The 25,773-nt window shown below is 43.9% G+C and overlaps 1 protein-coding gene across 1 annotated transcript in view; it reads right to left on the reverse strand.

Annotated features, from left to right (window-relative positions):
• The window catches only part of LOC108162708 (netrin-B), a 69,231-nt gene extending 53,010 nt beyond the window's left edge, over positions 1-16,221 (reverse strand). The window contains exon 1 of the mRNA XM_017297569.2: positions 14,062-16,221. Within this exon, the coding sequence (XP_017153058.1) occupies positions 14,062-15,589 (1,528 nt within the window). The 5' untranslated portion in view covers positions 15,590-16,221. The remainder of the gene's footprint in view (positions 1-14,061) is intronic.
• Between the last annotated feature and the right edge of the window lie 9,552 nt (positions 16,222-25,773).

The raw sequence follows: 25,773 nt of genomic DNA on the forward strand, positions 1-25,773 counted from the left end.
GCATGCCACAGTCACCCGAAATTAGCCTCTGAGATTGCTGTTGTTTTTGTTTGGAGAAAATTGATTGGAAATTGATTTTCTGCCTTAAGTGTTTTTTGGAAATTTATAGATACAAATAGTGAGACATACAGATACAGATAAATGCACAAGCATCTTTATTAAGCAGTGAAGACATTTCATTAAACAACAAAAAAGTAATCTAACTTTTAAAGCGTCCAAAAAGTTATCATTATGTATTAAAAATAATTCCAAGAAAAAAACTAGAACAAATATTAAAAAATATATAGTAGAGCAAATATTGGATTTTAACCAGAAGAATAGTAAAAAAAATAAAAGAAAACTTTAAAATACTGAATTTTATAAAGAAATAAACCCCAAAAATTCTATTTAGTTTTAGGTAAAAAAATATTAAAAATTATAGATTCTGTGCTCAAAAAATACTTAGAAAATAGATTCCAAGAAATACTAGGCTTAATACCAAAAAATATACCGAAAAAATACTGTTGATAATTCCAGAAATAAACTAAAAATATACTAAAAAAATATTATAAATAGTGCCAGGAGGTATGGCATTGAATAATCCATGAATACATTCATCTATGAAGCAGAAGAAGATTCAAAGCATAAACTGATCCATGAATCTATATATTTAATATTAAATAGAACACCCCATAATCAAATGTATCTCCTCATTTCCAGTACCAATTCCTTTATTTAGATGCTGCTCTGACTCATGTGCCACTAGAAAATGGAAACCTTAGAAAACTTCTTCATCTCTCTCTTACTTTGATATAAATAGTAAAACATATCTGAATAATATGCATTGTATCGAGATACATACATATGTATGTCTATGTAGATACTCATGAAACCTGAATTGATAAAATCCCACCAAAATTAAGCTAAAAGTTTTTAGTAAAAACTCAACCGCAGAAGGGGATCCCGATGCCATTCGCCTGTATGCGTCATTATGACACTCTCTTCAGGGGGCATTTACCTGCAGGAGCGGCATGCCACATCTATCTACATCTATCTCTCTCTTATCGTGTGGCAAGGGTTCAAGGGGAATGGAGGGCGGAGGAGGGGGAGGTGGCATAAAAACCACGCAATTTGCTACACTTTTAACACTTGCACGGCTCAATGAAGTGCAACGAGACGCACTCAACTAACCCAGCAGTCCCTCCGCTGCAACCCCTTGCCACTGTTTGAGGCAAGTCAAAGGCAATGGCAGCAGGAGGGGGGGGTGGGAAAGTGTGGAGGTGGGGGTTTTTGCATAGAGAAAGAAATGGGAATCTGTGAATGCTTTTTGCAAAAGGAGAGAAAACGATTTCAAACCGAACCGAGGCCGAGGCCGAGGCCGATGCGGCATGATTCTGCGGTTGCACTCTCTTTCTCTTTCACTCTCTCTCCCTCTCTCTCTCTTTCTGTCTCTGTCTCTGTTGCACGTGTGGGTCAGTGTGTAATCGAATCCCGCTGCCCCGTATGCCCCACCATGCCGCATCATCATCAGTGGAAAGCCCTTTTGGCCGGCTTTTATTTGCCTTTGGACTGGCTTTTCATTTGGCAGTCAACGGCTACGCTTTCGCGCTTTTCAACATGCAACTGCGGCGACTACGTGCCGCAGTTTTTAACTGCCTTTTACCACTCTGCCACACTCTGCCATTCCGGCCACTCTCTCACTCTCTTTGTGCCCCGGCAACATCTGTGGGAGTGACCCTTTGCAGCACAGTCAGTCAGATCCGCAGAGCCAAAAGGAAGAGTCTGCGAATGGAACTTAAAACAGAAGTTGCCATAAAAACGACGCCCACTCTTGCCCCATGGTGCATGCCACGAACCCCTACCACAGCCTTAAGTGTTTTGTGTTAAAAGTCTACATTAATATTTCCCCTCAAAACATCAACAAAACACACAGCACACAGCCCAGAGAAGGGGAACAAAAATTATATACACAAAAACAAATTCGAATTGGAAGTAATTAACACTTGAATGAGGTGGTGCCCCTCAAAAGGGGGGACAGGGGCAAGGGTGTCAGAGAATGGGAGGGGGGGGCGATATCCAGAGACAGGCAACAAATCGCTGCAACTTATTAACAACTCCCCCATCGACGAACGACGACCGACGACTATCCCCCATCCCCCCATTGCCACAAATTTTCCCGCCGAGAGGAGAGGAGAAGGTCATCGAAAATGCTGCTTGAAAATTAATTTGTGTGCGTGTCGGGGGACTTCCCGTTGTGTTGCACATACACACACACACACACACGTCCCTTAACCCCCACACTTTGATCGAATCGTGGCACTAGAGATGGGGCATATGTGGGGGGCACGGTGCCCCATTAGAGTCGTGAGCGATAGACAACTATTTGCAATTGTGGCAGCTTCCAGAAATACTTTTCCAATCCACAAGGGACCGAATAGCCAGCAATTGCACAATCAAAAAATAATAGAAAAATTACTTAAAATATGTTTCAAGCAAAATGTAAAAAAATACTATATATAATTAAATAAAAAGCCACGCAAAATATATAATAGATGTACTAGAAACTTATTACAAAAATACTAAAAATGTAATACAGCAAATAAGAAAGAATATAGTTTTAAATACTAGAGAAAATACCAGAAAAATAATACAAGTATTACCAAAAATACTATCAAAAATATTTGGCAACTACTGGAAAATATCACTGAGAAAAATAAAAATAATACCAACATTATCAAAATAATAACAAAAATACTGGAAGTATTATTCGAAAACTACAAGAAACTATATAAGAAAAGAGCTACAAATAATACAAGAAAATAAAAAAATTAAATTGGAAATTCTACAAAACATACTAGCAAAATATGAGAAATACTAGACTAAATACTATAGATAATTCCAGCAAAATACTAAAATATATTTAACAAAATTATTTTTTAAAAATACCAGAACAAATACTTTAAACAATACAGCAAATATATTAAATCATAATACCAGAAACTGTTCTTTAAAAAACATAAAAAATACGAAACCCTTTCAGTAGGGAAGTCCGAACTTAAAAACCCTCGGAAATAAATCAGAAAAATAATCTGTCATAGAGTCGTACGAGTAGACCACCATTTAACTAAAGGCACTACAGCCTCTAGGGGAAACAGAAATTACCGTTAAAAATTCTCACGATTAGCACACACCTTTTTGTGTTGTTCTGTTCCATCCCTAGGAGAGAACCATTTAAATGTTGGAGGCACAAATTTGTTTGGCTTGTAATGTGCTGTTGCTGTTCTTCTGACTATTGTAAGCAGGCATTTCCAGCGTGTCGTTTGGCTGTTCCAAACATCTAATTTTCTTCATTAACCCAGAGACAGAAACCACAGAGATACACCCCGAAACATACAGATGCACAGATACACAGATACAGATACACCCTCATCAACACACACATCCACCTCTATGGGCACGACAAAATGCTTTAATAGTTTCTCCGTGCCTTTAATTTATGTGAATTTTCAAGTCAGCTAACGAGGAGTTGAGGTGGAAAATGTAGATGGAAAATGGGAAGTGGAAGTGGGGAAAATGGGGGAGAAGGCCATGGAGACAAAACGCCATTCGATTCCCCCAGCCCCAGCCCCAGCCCCAGCCCCAGACCCAGCCCCAAAAAGCATTTAGATTGCAATGAAAATTGCTTTTAAATGAAGTTCTGTGCGGCGGCGGCGGCGGTGGCGGTGGCGGCTTCTGGGGAAAATTAAACCCAGGAAAACCCTGCATTGCCCACTGGCCCCCACACACTATTTCGTTCTTCTTTTTTGTACCGAATGTAATCGCAGTTGTTTGTTGGTTGTTTTCCTCCAGTTGTTTCTGCGGCTTGGAACAAAAGCATTTGGCAATTAAAATACCGCTGGACAGGTGGCCACAGGTTTTTCCTCCAGTGCCGCCAGTGAATGAAAAGCCGCAATAGACAAATGAGGAAGAAGGTCAACGAGCAAGGGGATAATTTACCTGCAACAATTGCATTTACATTGGCCATTGAGAAATTGGGAATCCAGAGAAGAAAATATACAGGTACGAAGAGAATACACCCATGAATACATCTATAAAGAAGGAATCAAACCAGCAATAATCAAACGGTTCGCCGTGCAAGCTGCCTGCCTCATGTGGCAGGTGGCAAAACATGGTGAAAATATTCAAAGAAAAACACAATGAAATTTCTCTTATATTTTTGGTGAATGAAAATCGTGAAAACTAATTGAAATATGCTTCCGCAGCAGAGAGTCCCCGAGCCCCCAAAAGCTGTGGGGGTACCTACATATGATATGTAAATCTGTGAAATGCTGTCGAGTTAAGCAATCAATTAGCCACAAAAGAAGCCATCAACCATTTGGCAGACCAAACAAAGGAGAGGCAAAAGGAGAGGCAGCGGCAGCAACAGCGGCTGTGGCTGTGGCTGTGGCAGAGACGAGTGTTTTCTGTGGCTACATTTTTTGGTCAGTTGTTTCGAAATCATAAATTACAATTTAAATGTTATAACGAAAACTAATTGGAGCAACATCAACAACGAAAAAGACGACGGCAACGGCGATGACGATGACGACAGCAGCAGCTCTTTGAAGTGCTTCTAGCCACAGATCCAACAGCTCCAACAGCTGCTGCTGCTGCTGCTGCTGCTGGATCCAGACCTGGCCAAAAACAGAGAGCCAAGAGCCAAAAAAGTCGTAAAAAACACGAGTTGATGCGACCAGAAGGGGCGGCGGTCAACCACTTCCATATGGGCCGAGGCACACACACACACACACACACAAAAAGAGAGAACCGTCGCCGAAACGAAAGAAACGATACTCGCTCTCGTGCAACCAATCCATGCCATTCCATTCCATTCCGCTGGGGCACCGTGTGGGCGGAGAGGCTTGTGTTGGCTTAAGCAGCTTGTGGTCGACCGTCCCCCCCACCACCCACCACACTCCCCCTCTCACTCTCCAAAATCCGAAAAAATCAACAGAAAAATCACGAAAAAACGCTCCAAATAGAACAGCCAAAAGTGGCTACATACCTACCTACCAAGAGAATACCCCCCACCCCTTCAAAACATGAACAAAAAAAATACATATAGCAGTAAAAACGATATGGATAGTCGATATTACGACCGTTGGGATACCTTTTGGTAGCCAGGGTTTTCATGGAGGAGTGCAATAGATCCTTTTTAAATGAGAGAACTAATAAAGAAAGTGTTTTGGATGGACAGAACTACATATCTATCCAGAAACTATTTAAGAATGGGTTAACTACATGTTCAAGAAACTCTGAATCTCTGACGACAAGCCAGAAAAGTCTTATTAGGGCAATAGTACTAGGAAAATAGCAGAAAAATATTTGGAAAATACTAGAAAAAATCTTCAAAAAACTAGACCAGAAAATACCACAGATAATATACAAATACTAGAAAGTACCAACAAATAATAACAATAAAACAAATGGACTGAAAATAATATCAGAAAATACTAGAAAATATACAGAGAATATACAAGAGAAATACATGAGTACTTAACCTTGAAAACTTTTCAGAAAAAAATACTCTAAAACAAATACTTCGTAACAAGAGAACTTTCCAATAAAGCCAATCAAAAAGAAAGATCTATACCAGAAAACATTTCTTTATAAAAGTTGGCAAAACATAAAAGATATTCGTACTCTCTTGCAGAAAGAAAAGAGCAAGCATGTCCTTTTTCAGGTTTCTTTAAATTCTTCTAAGATCTGAAATACTTTGGATCCGACAAACAGAAAGATAGATCCATGGACAGCCATTGGTTGGTGGCTGTCTTCTTTGAATTCTATCATTAATCTGGAGGTTAAAGCATTCCCTATTCTAAATCATTGACATAATAACAGGGTACCCTCGAATCCGCTATAAGTTGAACGTAAGACAAGTAGCCTTGCCTCTTAAGGGGGCGTGAACGATGACTACCGTCGTGATGCGTTGCCGTTGCCGTTGCCGCTGCTGATGCTGCCACTGCCACTGCCACACGGATGGTGTCGTTGTTGCTGTGGCGCAAAATGCTTGCGCAAATTAAAAAGTAATTGCTTGAGAAAAAGTCAGAAACAGAAAATATGCAACAAAAAGCAGCAGGCAGCAGTCAGCCGGCAGGAGGCAGGCGGCAGGCAGCAGGAGGCAACAGCAGAGAAGTCTGCGGAATGTTTCGTAGTTGCAAGTTGAAAGGTTTCAAGTTGCCAGCTAAAAGCCAACAAGTCATCAACTTATCGTTGTTTTTCGTTTCCCGTTCCCGTGCCCGTTCCCGGCTTCAGGTCTCCTCCACCGAACAATAGATGCCGCGCAACGGCAAGGCCATGGACCGACCGTCACTCCGTGCGGTAGAGTCGGGGGTCGCCCCCGTCTGTGGATCTGCGGATCTGTGGCTCTGGCAAAAGCAATCTGCCAATGTTTCGCCAAGTGTTGCAGGCGTTCGGCGCACAGGGGGGCGGGGCGAGTGAAGGCCAAAAAACTGTTGGCCGAGAATCGCATTTGCTCTGGGGAGCAATTAAATAGAAGCACAAGTAGAAGTAGAAAGTGATGAATCAAAAAGTGACGCACGAGAGCAGAGTGCTGGTGCTGGTGCTGCTGGAGGCGCCATTAGTCGAAACAATTGCATGTTCTCCTGGTCGACGAATCTGCTGCCAGGGTATTCCCCGCAGGCAAATGAAGTACAGTTGCAGCATACAACAAATAAAGTACAGTTGCTGCAGCGGAGCTACAAAGCTCTAATTTGAGTCAAGGAATGCCTTAAGTGTTCTTCTAATTACCTTTTTGATAATCTAAATTCTTTGTTAATTCAAAATCTCGTTAGAAAGTTTTTCATTGCATTTGAAGTACAGTCACCACACATGCATGCATCATATGGGCTGATTTGAAGCCATCTTTAATCCATAGAAACATTTATATAGTTTCCTCAACCATTTTTGCTTTTAATGTTCCCTTTTTTTATCGAAAACTATTTTAATTCACTTTTCTTTGCAAAGTACAGTCACCGCATTGGCACAGTCACCACATAACCTAAAAATAAAGTACATTCATCACATTTTACAATCTTCAGGCAATTATTTTGCCATTCCTGCCTATCTTATTCATTTTAGATACATTTTCCTTCGTTTTTCAAAGAAAAGAAGTACGGTCCTCGTATGGAATGATACCATTTTATTCCATTCAATAAAATGCAGAATTTTCTTCTACAAAATATATTTCTCTCTCTCTCTGAACTTCTGCAATTCAGTTGATTTCCTTCTCAACGTGTGGCTTACAGATTATCAAACTATTCAATTGCCACATGCCACATGCCACATGCAACCTTTTAATTGTAGTTTTCATTGCATAGAAGAACACTCTGTGGAATGCTTTTGAGGCTAAGGCTCGAATGAATCCTTTTGTGTGCATTCCAATACGAGTACTTGCACACCCACTAAAATTTCGCTTTCTTTTTGCTCTTTCTCTCGCGCTCAAAGCACACATTCCACACAGTGGCACACAGTACAGTTCCGCACGGGATACGGCAAGTGTAATTCCAACCTTATTAAGATTCCCATTGCGCATTTTGTTGTGCGATTCGCTAGCGAATTCCTTGCTCGCAAACTCTGTGATTCTCTGGGATGCTCTGGGACTCTCTCTCTCTCTCTCTCTGTGTGGGGCAGCAAAATCACATCACATAACCCGTTGGCACGGCTACTGGCTGCCGCCTGCCTCGATGCCCGGCTGCATGCAAATTAAGTACAGTCTCGAGTCCTGCCACTACACAAAGGACACTCATTATGCACTTCCGCGCTCTGCCTTCACCCTCACCCATACTCCCACTCCCACTTCTACTTGCTCCTTTCTCCCTTTCTCTATTCTGCTTTCTCTCCCTTTCCTTTGCCTTTGCCAGGAGTTTTTTTTGTCCATGGATTATTTTAAATAACCAACATTTCTTGTGCCAGTCGCACTGCCAGCCAAAAAGGAAAGTAAAAAACTCTGTAGTTTATGCTCCGACCTAAAAGGATAGCCGCTAAAGGATACCCTTTACTTTCTTTCTTTTCCGACTGCCATATTCATGAGACTGTGATGCATTTTTGTTTATCATTCGATAATGTTTCCATCTCTCATATTACAAAAAAATCACTTAAATAAAGCAACCACAGAATATCTTTAGGTATCATCTCTCTCATTCCATAGCCTCCATAGATCATTTCGTTAAATCCCCCATCCAAAACAGGAATACCCCTATTCCTCCACTAAGATACCGTGCCACAAAACGAAGCAAAAGCAAAGGCAGAAGAAGGCGAAATGCAAACAAAAACGAAACGGAACCAAGTGGAAGCCTCTGCCAGCATTTTATCACATTGACACGCCTCTTGTTCCTGCCTCTCCTGCCACTGGCCCATTTGCCACAGCCTCTTGCCCCTACTGCCAGCTGAACCACAGTGTTGCGGTTATGCAATAAAATGTTGCATTTTGCTTTCGGTTTGCATACATCGCCACAGACTGGCAGTGCCACTGCCCCCCCGAAGAATCCTTCTTGCTTCTTGTTACATGGACCATGTGGCATGTGTGTAAGTGTGTGTGTGTGTGTTGCAGCAAGCTTGACTGTGCCCCAACCACTAGATAACTCTCACTGCTACGGCTACTACTGCTGTTGCACCTGCAACTGGTACTCCTCTTATTGCCACGCGCCATATGTTGCGATTACTGCTCCGACGAGACGACTATTATTTCTTCTACAAACGGTGCCCTACCTGCAATTGTTTCTTCAACTCTTTCTGGGTTCATAGCCCAATACTCTTATTGCCAAATTTGTGTGCTTTTTTTTACACTTTTGTCAACAACTGTTCCTTCAACATTCTTTCGACAGCATTGATCTAGCAATTGTTTGCTCCAATTTATATTCAATTCTTGCTAAAATTCTCCAACAAACTTTCGGCAGCACTCTTTACTCCTCTTTTACTCGTTTGTCAATACTGCTTCCCCAAGTGTTCTTTTATGGTTTTTCCACTATTCCTTTGAGCGTTTTTCAGTCGTTAATACTGTTGCTACCACTACCTCCTCCTCTTACTCTTTTCCCAACACTCAAGCGTAAAAACTTTCTCCAACACTGTTCCTTCTCTAGGTGTTATTTTTCGCTATTATTCCTCTTTAAGGTTTCCGTTTCAATAGTTCCAAAAATTCATATAAATCCTACTCCAATTGTTCCTTCAAACTGATTCTACAACACTGGTCCTCTTGTTGTTCTTTCAACTGTTTCTTGGAGTGTATCTCCATTTATTCCACTTACTAATTTTTTAAAGTTCCCTCCATTCATTCTTCCAAAGATTTCACAAAATCTTTCCTCAACATTCGTTCTCCAACACTGTTCCTCCGACTCTTCTGCTACTCATTTCTTCAACTCTTTCTGGGAACACTGTTTCTCCACCTCCAACTCTTTCTCCAATATATACTCTTCCACCCACAGACTCTTCCACTATTTTACGCCTGCCCAGGCTCTTCGTGTCACAGTTTCTTTGCCACAAAAACCGTAACTTAAGCTTCTGCAATTTGTTGCAAGTCAGTGTTTGTGGATCTATCTGTATATTTATGGCTCTATAGCACTCCTCTCCTCTCCTCTCTGACCTCCCCCCTCGCCCGCTCTCGCAGTGTTAAATGCGCACAGCTGCCGGGATTACCGGGCGGAATTTGCAAATGTAAACGCAGCGAATTAGTCGCGCGAGAGCCCCCCGAGAGCAGGCCCTTGCCCTTGCCCTTGCACCCCTTGCCACACGGACGCACAGAACGGAGAGCAGAACAGGACACACCCTCGCATACACTAGTGAAAAACGGCAGAGGGGGGAAACATATGAAAATCACACACAAAAATAAATGTTTTATAGAAATGGCAGGCAGGCAGGCAGGCAGGCAGAGGGCAGGCAGGCAGCATCTCAATGAGAGTCCAGTCGAATGGGCAGCAGACTACTCGTATAACAATGCCCTTTGGCTTCTCGGTTTCCATTACCATTTCCAACATTTGGCTCATGCCTCATGCCACAGACCACTCCTGAAAACCCACTCCCCCACACCCGTAGCGATTGCAGCCAAAAATTTAACAGATGTCTCGCATTAGATGCGCCTCAATCGACCCCAGAGACCCGCGAGCGAAAGAGCGAGCGGACAAGCGGGCAAGCGAGCGGTGAGGCATGCCACAGCACTGTGGCACTGTGGCACGAACAGGCTAATTATCGAGTGTGAAAAAATAGTACAAGACAAACAAAAATAAAGCAATCAAATCAATGGGAAACGAAAGATCTCTGAATGAAGCAAGGGAACTTTGTGGAAGGCAATTCCGAATCTCAACAGAAGATTTGTGCTTTTTTATTCGCTATAATTTCATCAAGGCATTATTTATTGAATTAATAACTCAATAAAAGCCATATGTACTGCTGTATCTGTATCTTTATCGGTTTGTTCGTTTGATGTATGTACATATATCTCAATCTCATATTCATTTGTATATTTATCTCTAGCCTTAAGTACATTTGCATCTGTATCTCTATTTTTACATTGTTTTGTATTTGTTTCTCTATATTTGTATTCTTTTGTATTCTTTTCAAGCGGTTTTTTCTATTTTTAGATAGCATTCTCCTCTGCTGTTATTCATTACTGCTAAGCCACACTGGGTGAGAGAGGGAGATTTGTTCTATTTGCTTCTAGAAATTTCTTTGAAAGTTACTTTCTTTGAAAGAATAGACATAGAATTAATTATTTGTATGATTTTTTGTACCATTTGAAATAGAAATTTAATACGAAATAAAATAAATTTCATTCAATCTCTCATTCAACTACTTTTGTGGCACTGTGCCACGGCGACTGCCGGGACATCCATCGGACATCGGAGCAATTTACTCGACGAGCAACAAACCAAACGAAATCGAAACAAATCGTCAACGAATAAAGCAAATCTAAATATTAATGTGCGACTCAATGAGTCGGAAACGAGCTGCCACAAGAGAGGTGGAGTGGAAGGGGACATGCCACAAGAGGGAGACCGAGCAGAGCGGAGCCTGGAGGTGCCCCCGAGATAAGCCAGGCGATGTGGCGGCGACGGCGGCGGCGGCAGGTAGCAAAACGCTGTTTCCCATTCGCGTTCCTTTTTCAATATTTACTCTTTGGACGGGAGGCTGCCTGCCTGATGCCTGCTGCATGCCACAAAGCCAGGCAGAGGCACACAGCGCACAGAGAGACGCGGCCAAGGAGAAGATAAAATATGGAAATGGGACACGAAACGGACACCCAGCGGACGGACAATCGGCTGGAGATTTCGCTTTAGACATAAATATTTTTTATCACTCTCGCCATCCCCATATCTCTCTTTTTCTCTCTCTCCCTCTCTCGCTCCCTGTCTCTATTTTATCCCTGGGCTTTCTTCCTGTTTCGTTGCATTTGTAATGAAGTCCTGTGGACAATCCTGGAGGACTCCGCCGTAGACTAATTCAAATTTAAGCCATAGAAAATTAATATTTTCCCAGAAACACCACCCACACTCCAGCCCACTTCCTGGAGGGAAACGATGGGGCAGGGGGATGATAGAGGACCACGCACGAGCAATGTCTCTCGGGACTACCTTCCGTTTCAAGGTCAGAATTTAAAGGGAATTCGAAATGTTCCAAGGGAATGAATGAAATGTAATTAAAGATCTCTTCTCTGTATTCCAAAGAGGGTGCTCATCTAAGAGAGAGCTTTTTCTATATTTAGTAGACGCCTAATATCACCTACTGTCTTCCTTTTCCTTCCTTAAGAGAGTGCCGGTTTAAAAGAGAGAGAGAGGGCTTTTTCCGCAATGTTCTCTGTTTTTCTTCTATCGATATCTTTCTCTTCCTTCTCCACTGCTTCCAAAAGTTTCTCTGGTATTTCTAAAACGGTAATACCCATCCTCTTCTCTCCCGCTTCATAGCTTTTGTTCTTTTCTTCAACAAGATAATGACATATTCCATATCTCTCTTGTGTAAAGGACTTAAAGGATAGCTTTTCCTGTAATTAGTAGAACTAATTCTGTAATCGCACTCTATCGCTCTTTATGTCCTCTCTGTCTCTTTCTTCTCCCTTCTCTCCCTTTCTTTTCACTATGCCCTCTGCAATTGTCATGGGGTTTTCGCCTGAGCCATAAATTAGCTCTTCCACTGACGTTTTACCGGTTGAGTCTTTAAGCCGCTGACCTTTCAACCCCCCGCCCTGGATGACACTCCCACACCCACCCACTGATCCACCTTCCCCACACACCCACAGCCCACAGCCAAGGCGCTGAGTCCTTCTCTTTGGCTGGCTTTTTGATTAATATTTGAATGGAGGACGACAAAGACGACATCGATGGCCTACAAAAAGTTAATCGTTTGTAATTTATGGCTCTCTGGAGGCGGCATTGGGCTGTGTAAGGGGGCGTGGTCATCAGAAAGGTAAGACACTGCACTGCACTGAAGGAAAAGTTCAATGACAATTGGAAAATCCTATTGGGAAAACAATTGGAATTAGTTCCAAAGAAATTTCATGAATTTGTAGCTCAAATAACGATCTTTCATTCGGAATTTAAAAGATAGTTGATAGTTCTTTCATCACTCTTCAAAAATTCAGTGCTATATTTAATGAAAAATAGTGATGGAAAAACATGCATTTTAAGGGCTTTAAGAACCTTTGAATATACTTTAAAATATGTTGTATATTTGTTATTCTTTTTGGTATATTCTCTAAGAACTCCTCGAAATCTCTGAAGCTTGATACCAATGTCCGCTTTAATGTAGTGGATACATATCCTTCGTTCTCCCCAATCTTTCTATACTTCTAAAATCTGATTCGTTGAATATTTGTATGGCCTTCGGTAGGTTTTTTCCCAGTGTTTTCCCTGATGAGAAGTTCAAGAATAATGATGATATTGATGACGATTTTGTTGAAAACAAAATATGCGGCAGAGAGAAAGAGAAAAGCATAAGCCACTGCCACAGCGAGACCCCCTGCCCCAAGTAGGGGCAAAGGCAGTGCCATTCCAATAAATATTTCAAATAAAACACAAAAAATCGAAAAAGAAAGAAAGAATGTTGATGGCAAATTTGGAATCGACGCGCATTTGCCAGTGCGGCACGAGACATGAGACCAGAGGGGCCTTGGGGCCCCCGATGGGGGATTGGTGAGCGGCAGACACAATGCCTGCAATTGAAAACGGCACTCGATGATGCCCCTGCTATGATGCACTCGTTTTGCAGCAGTGAGTGTCCAATGCCACGCGAATGACCGTGAAAAGAACTTTGAACTTGAGGCTGCAGACGAGGGTTGCAAGAGGCAAGAGGAATAAGTGGCATGATGGAGGAAAGAGAAGGGGGAAGTCGGCGGCTCTAGTGAGGGGCCAATAATGAAAGAATGAATGAATCTGTGAATTAATGAATGAATCTCCTTTCAACAGACACTCCACCACACAACAGATAAGATAAGATACGTGTGTTTTTTTGAGACACAGATAAGAACACTGCACAGATTACAGATACATTTTTAAGAGAGAGTACACCAGGTCATCCCTAAATCTCAAGTTTTACAATCCACTGATAAATCTTGCTTTATTCTATATTTTTCTAGGTTTCTGAACCCTTAAAATATGATTTGAAGTATGAAATACATTTTAAAATAGTTTTAATGCATTTTTCAAAGATTTCCCTTATTTATTTCCTTTACCATCTATGGAAACTTGTGCTGGAAAGAGTCGCTTAAGTGAAGTACTGCCAAGAGTTCGTATATATTTGCTATTTAATCAAAGGCTTTGATATCCTATAGGCATATAAGAAATTCCTCCTATAATTCTAGAAGAGTTTATTCAAACTCCTTGCAGTGTTTAACATTAAAAATCTAGAAATCCCGAAAGATTTCTTAATTATATTTTGTTTTTCGGAATCTTTAAAGATTTCTTCTTCCCTTGAATTCAAAATATCTGGGAGATTAAGGATTTAAGGATCTTTTAGATCTTAGACATGTTTAAGGGGCTTGCATGAAATGGCTTGCGAACTAAACGCTTTGGGGGTATGCCCCAACGCGCAAAGAAGTTGTGGCAATTCTGTACTCACTTTTACATTCGTTGGCATCATTATCGGTGGCACGCCCCCAGGGGCGATCGAAGTAGAAGGGCTTGCAACGCTCGCACTCATCGCCCGCGGTGTTGTGCTTGCAGGCGCATGTCATTGTCAATTTCGAGGTCATCTGCCCCTGCAACTGCATGCCGGAACCGGTGCGTCCGAAGTGTCCATGGGAGAGGGCGCCTCCTGCCGCTGCTCCTGCCGATGGGGCATCATCATCCTGGCCATCATCCGTATCCGAGGAGGGGGAGACCGAACCAATGGTTGCCACACACTCGGAGGCATGACCGTTGCACTTGCAACGTCCGCCGACGGCAAAGTCCGAGACGGCATAGTGCTGTGTGATGGGTGGCAGTGGCATTTCCGCCGGCTGAGGCGCTGTGGCAGCAACAGAGGCTGCTGCTGCTGCTGCAGACTTTACCTGTGGACTGGGGGTTGTGGCAGCCGCAGCTGCAGCCGCGGCAGCTGTGGCAAGTTTCGTCTGGAAATGCTTCTCGTAGGCGCTGCTGCCGCCCTTGTGCTGCTTCGAGTGCCGCTTGCCGCTTGGCCCATCGCTGCCGACACTGTCTGCGGCATAGTCCAAATGGTGATCATCGTCCAGCTCGAGATGCTTCTTGGGCTCCTCGTACTCCTCGTCATAGCCGGCGCTATCGTTGTCGTGCAGATTGTAGTCGTAGTCGTCCTCGTGTTCGTCCAGCTCCAGCTCGGCCTCCTGGCTGGCGCTCATCTCGTCGCTGAAGCTATTCGCATTGCGCTCCTTCTGCAGCAGCAGCTGCGGCGGCAACTCGAGTCGATGGAACACCACCCGAATGTCGGTGGCCGTCACCCAGTCCTGCAGGACCAGCGACGAGTCCAAATCGTTGGCGGACGGCCTGCCCTCCAGCGTATTGAAGGCGAACCTCTGGGCAGCGCCACCAATGTCATGCTGCGAGTTGATGCAACGTGCCTCCTGTTCGTTGAATTTCGAGATTTTGGCCCGATCCGGTCGCCCGTAGAACTTTTGGCACTGGGAGCTGTAGAACTGGAAGGGCTGCCAGGTCTGGCCGAAATCGGAGCTCTTGAAGATAGCCAGGGAGTCGGGTCGTGCCGCACGGGGGCAGAACGACAGGGAGATGTACGTAAGCTCGTATTTCTTGCCCAGCGACAGGGTCAAGGTCACATTATCGGGGGGCGCCGTATCGGGATCGTGGGGCACATTCACGCCCGCCGAACGCCAGCAGGTCACGTTGCTGGGATTGTTCAGGTCCGTCAGAGCGGAGGCGCCACCGCCGCCTGCGATAGTATGTCTCTCGCACACCCGGCACTCCCCCAGAGAGCCATCGCGCTGCAGTTCGCAGTAGCGTTCAGGCCGCTGGCCGCCGCAGATGGTGGAGGCCTGAACGGGATTCCCGTAGGCGGCATTCACGAAGCTGGGAAGGCACTTGCGGGGCTTCCCCTCGAAGTAGCACGGATCGTTGGGTGCGATCCCGCCGAAGATGCAGAGGGGGGCCAAGGCCAGGAAGAGCACCAAAAGCTCCATATCGTGTTCGTTTCACTCTCTATCTCTCTCTCTCACTCTCTCTTCCTTCGTTCAGTTTTGTTTCCCTTTTGCACTCGCGAGGATCAGCACACACTCACACAAACAGAAAAAAAACAACAGTTATGACGCGGCACTCGCGGATCGGCAGACGGCAGGCGTCACTGAGTCTGGCAGCAGCGGCGGCCGCATGCAACAGCTGCCCGCGCGCTCTTCTTCGAATTGTGTCTCGTCTCTTATTGGGGCACCACTTACGCTTCGGTCTCTCTTTCGTTTAGTTTTTTGGTGCAACAGAAAGCCGGGGCTCTCTTCCAACTCGGTCAACCTTCGGCGCTGCTCTGTTCTCTGCTTTCGATTCCTTGGCGGCAGTATCCTGCTGCTGCTGCTGCTGCGCTGCTTGGAAAAACTCACCACAGGGGGTGGCTGGGGGCCGGACGCATGTTGCGGAGGCTGTTCTGCACACACACAGACACTAACACGAACGCACTCGCACACGAAAAAAAAGACAAACAACAAAAATGCGTGGGACACGACGGAGGTTACGTTTTCGGCTTTTACGCTTCGGCTAAATGCTTCGTTTCGTCGCTGTCTGTCTCTCTCGCTTGCGCCGCTTTACGTTGTTCACCTGGCTAACGGTTTTGAATGAATGAATGAATGAATGCATGAATGCAGGGCGAGAGAACATGATGCTGATGCTGGAGTGTTGCCAACCGATGATGCTGCTGGGTGTGTAGTGTTGCTGAGCAACATTTGTTGCTGGCTCGCTTGTATGCGTGTGATGTTTGGCAACAATTGTTGCGAGATGTTTGTTTTCACAAGGGGATGGATGGGGATGGGAGCAAGAGGGGGAATCTAGAGACATTTAATATGGGAATTATCATTATTAAATCTTAGAATATATGTATTTTGTGAAATATTCACTGAAAAATGTGTGTACCTTAAAACTATTGCACAGGAAATCCAACAAAAGCAAAGAGAGCAAAGGCTTGCAACATCCGTTGTCTACGAAGACCATCAGAACAAAGACAGAGAAACACTGAGAGTGAGAGTGAGCGTGAGAGGGAGCAGCATAGACAGAACGACGCCTGCGCAACGTTCTCAGCAGGCATTTTTTTCATCTCTTTCATGCCCTTCCTCTGTCCCTCTCTCGCTTAAACAGAGCTTCCTGCAAATGGATTTTAATGCTCAAAGTTTAACCCACGGCATGCTCTTCCCCCGCCACACCGCCGCCCACACCCCCTGCAGTGCTTAGCAATTTGTAAAGAGCGCATTACCTGTGACCCACACCCGCGCCCGCACTCACGCTCTCTCTCTCTCACACTCTGCCAGTGCCACGAAAGGGAACGTGCCGTGGGAGATCTTTGCTGAGCTTCCGTTATACCATTGTTGTTTTCTCCACCTTTTACACTCACACACTCTCGCAGTCACTGCTCTGCCGCTGCTCCAACACTCGGCCCTGCCGATTTTGATACCCTTTGTATTTGGGTATATGTAATATTGGAACCCATGTCCCCAAACAGCCACTACTCAATCACAATTGATCCTTGGTCTCTGCTGTGAGCTGATCCCAGCAAAAACCTCCTCTAACTCAACACAATCGACATTAAAATACAAATTGCTAAACAATTAAAGAACTAATCAGAAAATAAACAGTAATAAGTACAAAGGGTATTCAATGATTCGATTCCCCTATAAATTTACCTCATTTCTCTTTGATTTATTGCTTGTGACATTTCTTTGGGTTTCGAGTCCGATTCGAAGTCGACGTCGGGGCTGCGCTTCAAGTGGTTCCCCCTCCCCACCCTTCCCAATCCCCTCTCCACCCGCTCTGAAATCCCCGTCGTTATGTTTTATTTATAACGGATTTGGGCCTTTCGTCGTGCATTGTTTATAAATATTTATGGGTGAGTGGGAAAGGGACAAAGAGAGACAGTGGGAGAAAGAGAGATGGATAGTGGTTCTCCCTTTATGATTCCTTTTTCGCTTATTTTTCGACCTGCTGTGGATTTTGCTTTAGTTTTTTTTGTTTTTTTGTGGTATACCCTTCAAAGATGGTAGGATACTTTCTGAACACGTTTTGGTAATGCACAGAAGGAAGTATCTTTGAACATAGAAACTGGAAAGAAAACATTCCAAGAGAGAAGGATACTCTACATTGAAGGCCATATTTTTCACATCTGTTAGATATCTTTGTGGTAAAATGTTTCTCAATCTAAGTATGGATTGGAAATTAGTATGATTTGATCATTATCTATAACAATGGTGCAAATCAAAACTCTATAACTTACAGCTGATATTAAAAATTATGGCAAATTTGTTCTTTTTATAGTAACTTATTTCAATATATTTTGCCAAGATCTCATGAAGGAATAGGTTATAAACTTACGTTTTAATCAGAAAAATTGTTTTTTATTATATTATACGTTGTAGAACACTATCAAAATCATACCATATCATCCTATATTTTGAAAGAAGAAATACAAATGTAAGAGTACTAAATACAACTTTACCCCTATATCTTTTCCAATCAATAGATAGGTTTTTTATCACTATCTCTTATCAATCCTTTTATTTTCAGATCCTTCAACTAGGTTTTGAATGAAGTCCTCACTGAAAGAGCATCTGCATTTCGCGGTACTCAATTTCTTAGCGTTTCTGCTGTTTTGTTGTTGTTGTTTTTTTGCGGTTTTTATTTTGATTTGGGTCCATTTTGGATACAATATTTCGTGCTTTCCGTAATGGAATTTTAATTTTATTTGCTTACATCCCGCAGCTCCTAGGAAAGTGCCAGGCGATTTCTTTTTCTTTTCGAGTGAAATCTGCCCCGAGAGCACACCACAGACCACCACTCCCGAGCTGGAGCTCCAGTTCCAGATTCAACTATTGTCAGCGATTGTCTCCTCTACGCCTCCGTTGGAGGATGGTATGGCTCCGGGGTTCTTGGCGTTCAGTGGAGCAGAAAGGTGTAATTATGACGCCGGGGCCACTTGGTCGAGTGCCGCTAAATGGCCATGACCACCACCTGATCATTATGATCATTATGATGGGGTCTCTACCAGCAGCAGCAACAGCCGCGCCTCATGATGATGATGAGAGAGCTGAGGCATTGAAGGCGTACCCCGAAACTGCGCGTTGATGGATACAAAAGATGCTTCCAAAAAATAAGAAATGCTCTCACTCTACTAGGCTCATTCCTACACTGAAAACTCTTTGCCTGGAATGATTTAACCTTCATCTTCGAAATTAATGGAAATTCTTTAAAAATTCACTAAATGAATCGTTTCAAAGCCATTTTGGAAACATTTTTCACTTAAATCAAGCTTATCAACGCTTTCTGGATCTGCAATCCAATGCCATAAATTGCTAAGAATAATTATGGTACGCACACATCCAACGGACATCGGGAAGAAGGAGCTTCAGGATTTTGGGCATTGGGCATTGGCATCATAAAATGGCAGACAGGCAAATGACCAACAAAACACAAATCAAACTATTTTCACTTCTGCTCTGGTCGGAGGCAACACAAAGCAAGGATACACTGTCGTAGGGTGACGCACTATTCATTGAGGTAAAATGGTTGCCAAAATGATTGCAATAGAAGATAGATTTATCAAATGATTAACTAATGTTCGAAAATATAACTCTAAATATATAGCTTTCTATCTATAGCTTTTCTCTACCAAAAAATTAAATAAAGAGTGAGCGAGAAACAAAAACCGAAATTTTCGGATCCAATACGGTGAAAATGGCGATTCCTTTCTCTCTCTCTCTCTCTCTCTCTTTTTCAGTGTGGCTTAGCATCAACCTCTGACGTCACAAGATGAAGCATCTCCCCTATGCGTCACCTTCACCATAGCAATCTCAATCAAAGTTTTTCCCCGCACTCCTCTACTCCGTTGAAGCAAAGTTATTTATGCCATGTATCCATGGCATATATATACATATGTAGTTTTTCGGTCATACACAGACATACCACCGATGCAGACCACAGAACCCCCTCTGGTTGCCCCTCTGTTTGCCCCTCTTGTTCCACACTGGTTCATAGACCATGGAATACTCGTATTTATTTATTTGCATTTGTATTAAATTTTCAATTCATTTTCCGGAAAAGTTTCTCGCTTTACTGCTTTGCAAAATGTTTGCTAGAATATTTGTTATTTTCCCCTTTCCACAATGTTTTTTGGGGGTTCAGAGTTCAGGGGAAGTGGTTCTTGCGGCTTCTATGTATTTCTAATGAGCCTTATGGGTGACTGGAGTCGACTCCCGGTCCCGGACTGGACCCCTGCCTCTCATGTGTGTGTGTGTGTGTGTGTATCTCTAGTTTGTTTCATTTAAATGATTTATTTATTTTTGCTCATTCGCAAAGCTTTCGGTATGCAATGCAGACGCACGAAAATAATCTCTGACTTTTCGAGGAGTTGGCAGACCCGGGTAGCCATTAGCTTTTGCAGGAGTTGGCATGTCCGTAAACTACTTCTGGGCTCTGCCCTTGCCATGTCCTGTCTTTGGTCAGAGCTGGCCCTGTTCTGGCTTTTTGTATTGGGGGAAATTGCTTCTGGCATTTGATTTGTACATCATTTTTAACGAAGCATACTGTTTCCCGTATACACAAAGAATAGAGCGGTAGAAAGCGGAAGGACATGGGAATGGACAGACACAGAACATATCCGCGTTGTTGTAGCTCTTGACTCTGTGGCTTCTCACTCTCTACCTTTTTCCCACATTCAGTTAATGAATGATCCAAAAACGTGGCATCCAGATGTGGTATACAGTGAAAGTTGTACTGTTTTGCATTGGTTGAAACTCGAACACGAGCTCTTGAGCTTCCATTCTTATATATTTTTAAAGAGAAAATATACAACTCTTTGACTTTAATGGATTTTCTCTCAAGGACACTTTCCTCTCCAGACAGTCTTTACTGTACATTTCATATATGAATTTCCCCCAAAAATACACATACGCGCACATATATTTTGTGCATTTGTCTGTCATTCGCTCTGCTCCTGACAGGATATTAAATAGGCATATTCATTTGCAGGAAATATTAAATCAACATATTAGAAAATCAATGCCTAACGGAATTGAAGGAAGGAAGCAAGAATACATTGTGTATTTTGTAAGAAATTCATTCAAGGGATTCCGCTTCCACTCCGCTTTCGTTGTTTGTAGCCTTATTTGTATCCAATCGGACATGTCAATCAAATCGAACAATCCTACGAGCATTCACGATAGGTATATACATATGTACATATATCTTAAGCGCCTTAAATGTGATATTAAATGTTAAATGATGGTCAAGTGGTTTAATTTAAATGGTTGCTGGCTGTTAGATTTGTGTAGATATTTTAGATGTATTATTAGCACTTCATTTTAATGTCTTTAGTCAGTGACTGTTTTCCAGTCTTCAATGGGAATAATTTATGTCCATGGGGATGGGAGGTTTTTCATCTAGCTAGACCAATTCTGTCTTGAAGAAGAAGTTAAGTAACGGAGAGATGTACCTATAAAACTCTCCCCTGATGCTTTCCTATGTGGCTTTCCCATTTACGAGGAGATCTATTTTTCTTCGCAGTGCCCGTTCCCACCGATCCAATCCAAACCAATTGCTGGGGGATTACAAAATCAAATGAACCAAAAAATAGTGGGAAATTTCAACATAGGATTTTGAATCGAAACTCGTATTTTCAGTTTCCATTTCGGTTCGGCATTGAGGCATATCTTTCTTTCCTTTGCAACTGCAACGTTCTTCTACTTTTTCTCGGGGGCCTGCAACGTTCCTCTGCTTTGCCTCGGGGCCTGCTTCGCTCTCTACTCTCTACTCAAGTGGCAGGCAGAGAGACCCAGGCGTTGTATGGTCATATCTCAAGTGCATCGGCATCAGCCTCATCATCATCCTCGTCGACGTCGTCGTCGTCGTCGCTGGCGGCATCGTCATCGATGGGAGACGAAGACTATCGGGAAATCACGTAATGGGCACGTAGGCCAAATATTTACTTAAGCCCCAGTCAGAATGGGAGGGAGTCTGCTCAGTGTGGATGCTGGATGGAGGTGGTTTCCCACCTTAATGTTCTGGTGGCAAACCAATTGACTTGACAAGTGAGGAGAGCTGCTGCTGGTGCTGGTGCTGCCGCTGCCGCTGCTACTGGTGCTGCTGCTGGTGTGGCTGGAAGGGAAGCGTGAAGGAGTCGAGGAGTCGCTGGAGTAGACAATGACTTCCTGCTGCAATTGTTTGACTTAATTGCCAGCGCACTGCAACTGCAAACAAAGAGGGGCTGGGATGGGATGGGCACTGCATACCGTGGACACGCACCGGAGAGCATTCCTTTGAGGACCACCCGCAGGGCCATCGGCGGCGGCAATGATGTACTGATCCCCGGTCAAAGGGCCACAACAATTTCATTGATTATGGCAGTCGACATCGATTTGGTAAGGCATGGGGCAATAATCCTCTTGGGCGGAAATTGCCAGCAAAAGCCCAGAGGCATGCCCCGTCGTCGCCGTCGTCTAGTGTGGCAAATATCAAAGTCAAACAAATGTGAAGTATGTGTGGCAGAAGTGGGGCAACAACTCCTCTCCGGTCAGGGGCCACATGGAAGGTGGCAAGTGTTTTGCACTAAAAGCGAAACTACTTAGCATTTGCCGCCATCCAACTTTTGCGGCAAAAGTGTGACTCAAAGACGGATTCAGAGATGGAGATGGAGATGGAGACGGAGTCTGGACTCCAGAGTTGAAGTTGAAGGAGGCGGAAACGGTAACGGAAACAGAGGAAAGGCAAAAGAAAAAGCAACAAAAACACAAACGGAAGGCAAAAGGAAAATCATGAAGGCAAAAAAGCGAAAGCCCAGACCGGGGAATGAGGTCAAAAGACAAAATAGGCTTACTGACATGTGTGTCTCGCTGTCTCTCTCTCTCTCTGTTATGTCTGTCTGTTAGCCCACTTAGCCTCCTCCTATTCCTCCCCCTCCTCGTCCTTCTATGTAGTCCCTTTTGTGGGAATTTAACGGTCAAATCGCTTGACTTTTTCCTGTCCAAAGAGCAAATTCCTTGAGGCTCTTTTTGGGGGCTTTCTTCAGATCATGGGGCTTTCTTTTTACACGTGTTGATATATGTGACCTTTCTACCCCACAGATAGATTTTTAGTTCAAATCAGCTGCTCTATATTAAATCTTTGTTTCTGTTTTCTCCTCAGGTTCTCCTGGGTTCAAGGATTGCTGGCACTTATGAAATATTTCATTTTCGCAGACCCTTACCTTAAGCAATTTTAGAGCTTTACAATACATTTGGGACCCTATTTATACTGCCGTAATGCTGCTTTTGTAGGGCCTTTCGCTCTGGCTCTTGTAGATATGTTTTGACCTCTTGTCGATTTTGAGTGGATTTTGTACATCGCTTTCATTGGATTGCGAGGATAAGTCTTTGATTTGGCAGGGTCTCGACTCTGAGTAATGAGGCGGCTCGAAAGCGGCCTCATGTCCACGCTGAAGGGAGGCGATGGTAATACAAAACCCATAGGCATAGTGCTCCATTAATTTTCCCTCGAAAAACTCGCCGTCTGGAACATGGGCCACCGAACGGTTTACTGTGAAATTGTCAAGAAAATGCGTGTTTAAGCCAGATTAAATGCATTTCATTGTTGATTTATTGGCCCACAACCACTAGCCACCATGTCAGCCCTTGCCCCCATGTTTCCCCTCTCCCCAACCATTCTGCCCTAAAGGTCTACTCCACTGATTCCCCCTGATTCGAATTCGAATTCGTTTCGCTCCCATTGTTGACTCCAATTATTTATGGGTCAAAAATGCGACATGAACAAGTCGAGAAGGCAGGCTATCAAATTTCAATGTTGCCCCCGCAGCATGTGGCACCGCAGCATGTTGCTAGGCAGCACAAGAATGGTGAATTTCTCTTGCCACATGTTGTGGCAGATTGATATAATCACTAAGCAAACAATGCATAGACTAAAAACTGCCGGCATAAATTGTCTGGACGATTGGCCGTGGGACGAGGACTTCGTCTGTGAGTTCTCGCGTTTTCGAGGACCATCCATCTGTTAGTACATATGCACGCAAGCCGTTTGCTATCTCTTTCTATCGCTTGTCTCTCTGCGAGCCGAGAGAGAGAGTGGATGGTCCTCAGCAAAGCGGACGACGTCACGTTGTTACTAACCCGCAAGTCCTCAAAGCTTGTAAAAACTGAGGAGGACAGCCAGCAGCCAGCTTAAGAGGACCAGTCAGATGCCCAGGCAAACAGACCCAATCGACGTGGACTCAAACCTTCCGTGGTTGCCGAGCTGGCAGCTCTGGAGGTCTCCGAGAGTCCCAGGTGCCAAGGACAAAAAGCCGAGCCAACATCAGATAGAGAACCAGCCTTAATGAAGCGCAAAGCTTCCGCCCATGAAGAAGGTGGATACCTTCTTCCATGTAAGTGACCACAGAGCTCCGTGCCACTCTACCGGACCCCACAACTTCGCAGAGGCATTAGGGACGCAATCTGCCGCGTAAGAACTACACAGAAGCCACCGACGATAATGACCCGACTGGGCCAGAGGAATTAGAAGGTCAAGGCCCTGAAGATGATTTTGGACACCACGACCAGACCAGCCACGCCCAGGCGACTCAGAGCAAAGGCTGGCGCTAAGGAGCAGCACGAGGAGGCGCTGAGAAGCCGCACAAGGAGTCGCCTCCAGCAGAGTCTTTGGCAGCCAGCAAGCATGCAGCACGGGTGGGCAAGGAGACTCACTATAAGATGGAGGAGTTGGAGCCTAAGCCAGTAGCCAGAAAGAATGTGCGTGGCAACGGCCACGCACGCAAAGCCAAAGTGCAGACTGAGCCAGACCCAGAGGACCACCAGCCGCCCACCTAAAAAGCACGTGGTGGAGCCCGTGCTAAGACACCAGTATCCATCAGCGGATACCGCTGTCTCCTCAGCATCGACGGCACGCAGTGGCCGTGCATATATAAATATTCTCTGCGGTACAATTGTATTTAATCTGTACAAAATAATTTGCTTGCATACTGACATGCGGATGGTCCTCGAAAGAACGCAGATGTGGTGACGACGTCCACTTATTACTAAATTCATCTTGGAATATATGTATATATGTACGTTTCGACTGCTGCTCTAATTGAGGATACACAGACAGGCATAGCTAACTTGTTTGAGAGCCGTTGCACAATTTCACAGGCTCATTCGACTCGAAGGAGCCAAAAGCACCCAGGAACACCCTTCGGCTCCTTCGGCTCTGGGTTCCTATCGTCCAGAAATCGTATCCAGGTAGAGTTTGTCGATTTGACGCTTTTATGTTACTTTAGCTTAATGCCAAAAATGAACTTAAATAAATGAACAAAGGTATGTGTAATTATGAATATTTCGGTAATCAACCAAATTTTATATCATTTTATATTTCAAATTATTCAATTATTTGTGATAAATTCGGTGTAAAAACTCTGGATATACAAAAGGTATGATGATGTTCTTGAATGAGTTTGAAAAACATTTGGATGTGATCCAGTAGGTTCCAAAGAATATTGCCATACGCGTACGAGTATTTTTGGAAAAATGGGTACAGCATGTCCTTTAACTGTGATCTTCTTGGCTTCTTCTGTGAGTTCCATCCAGCAAAAGAAATCCTCAAAATCATAAGTACTTTGATTCCCATCGCTATCTGATAGCATCCCAATGGCAATCCCATGGTATTTTATTTATTTTATTTTTAAGCCATTCTCAAGTAAAACCGGTTTTATTCGTATCGCAGCATGTTGCCAGCCAGCAGAATGGTGAGTTTCTCTTGCCTCATGTTGCAAGCATGTTGCTGGGGTCTGGTTCGGTTGATGGAGCATTGGCATGGGCACGGGGGACGTCTGTCTGTCTGCGAGGGCTGTCAAAGGAATTGCTTTTGGCGATCGAGTGGGAGCCGTTGCAATATAACTTTTTTTTGCTGCTCGGTTGGGTAGGGCCTGGGGCAGGGCGTATCCCCCAGGTGGGCGTGCAGTCGATATCGAAAAAAGTAATTAAAGGCAAGCGTGGCACGAATGGAGCCGCCGCCACGTTGATGTTGATGATGATGATGATGCTAAATGCTGATGCCAGTCGCAGTTAAACGTTGCACGTTGCCACGCCCACCGCCCAGCACTTGGCTGTCAAGTGCAATACGTGCCATATGCGGTCACCGAAAGAGGCGAAAATGC

This window comes from Drosophila miranda, chromosome XL (genome assembly GCF_003369915.1).
Source record: "Drosophila miranda strain MSH22 chromosome XL, D.miranda_PacBio2.1, whole genome shotgun sequence".
NCBI classification, from domain to species: domain Eukaryota; kingdom Metazoa; phylum Arthropoda; class Insecta; order Diptera; family Drosophilidae; genus Drosophila; species Drosophila miranda.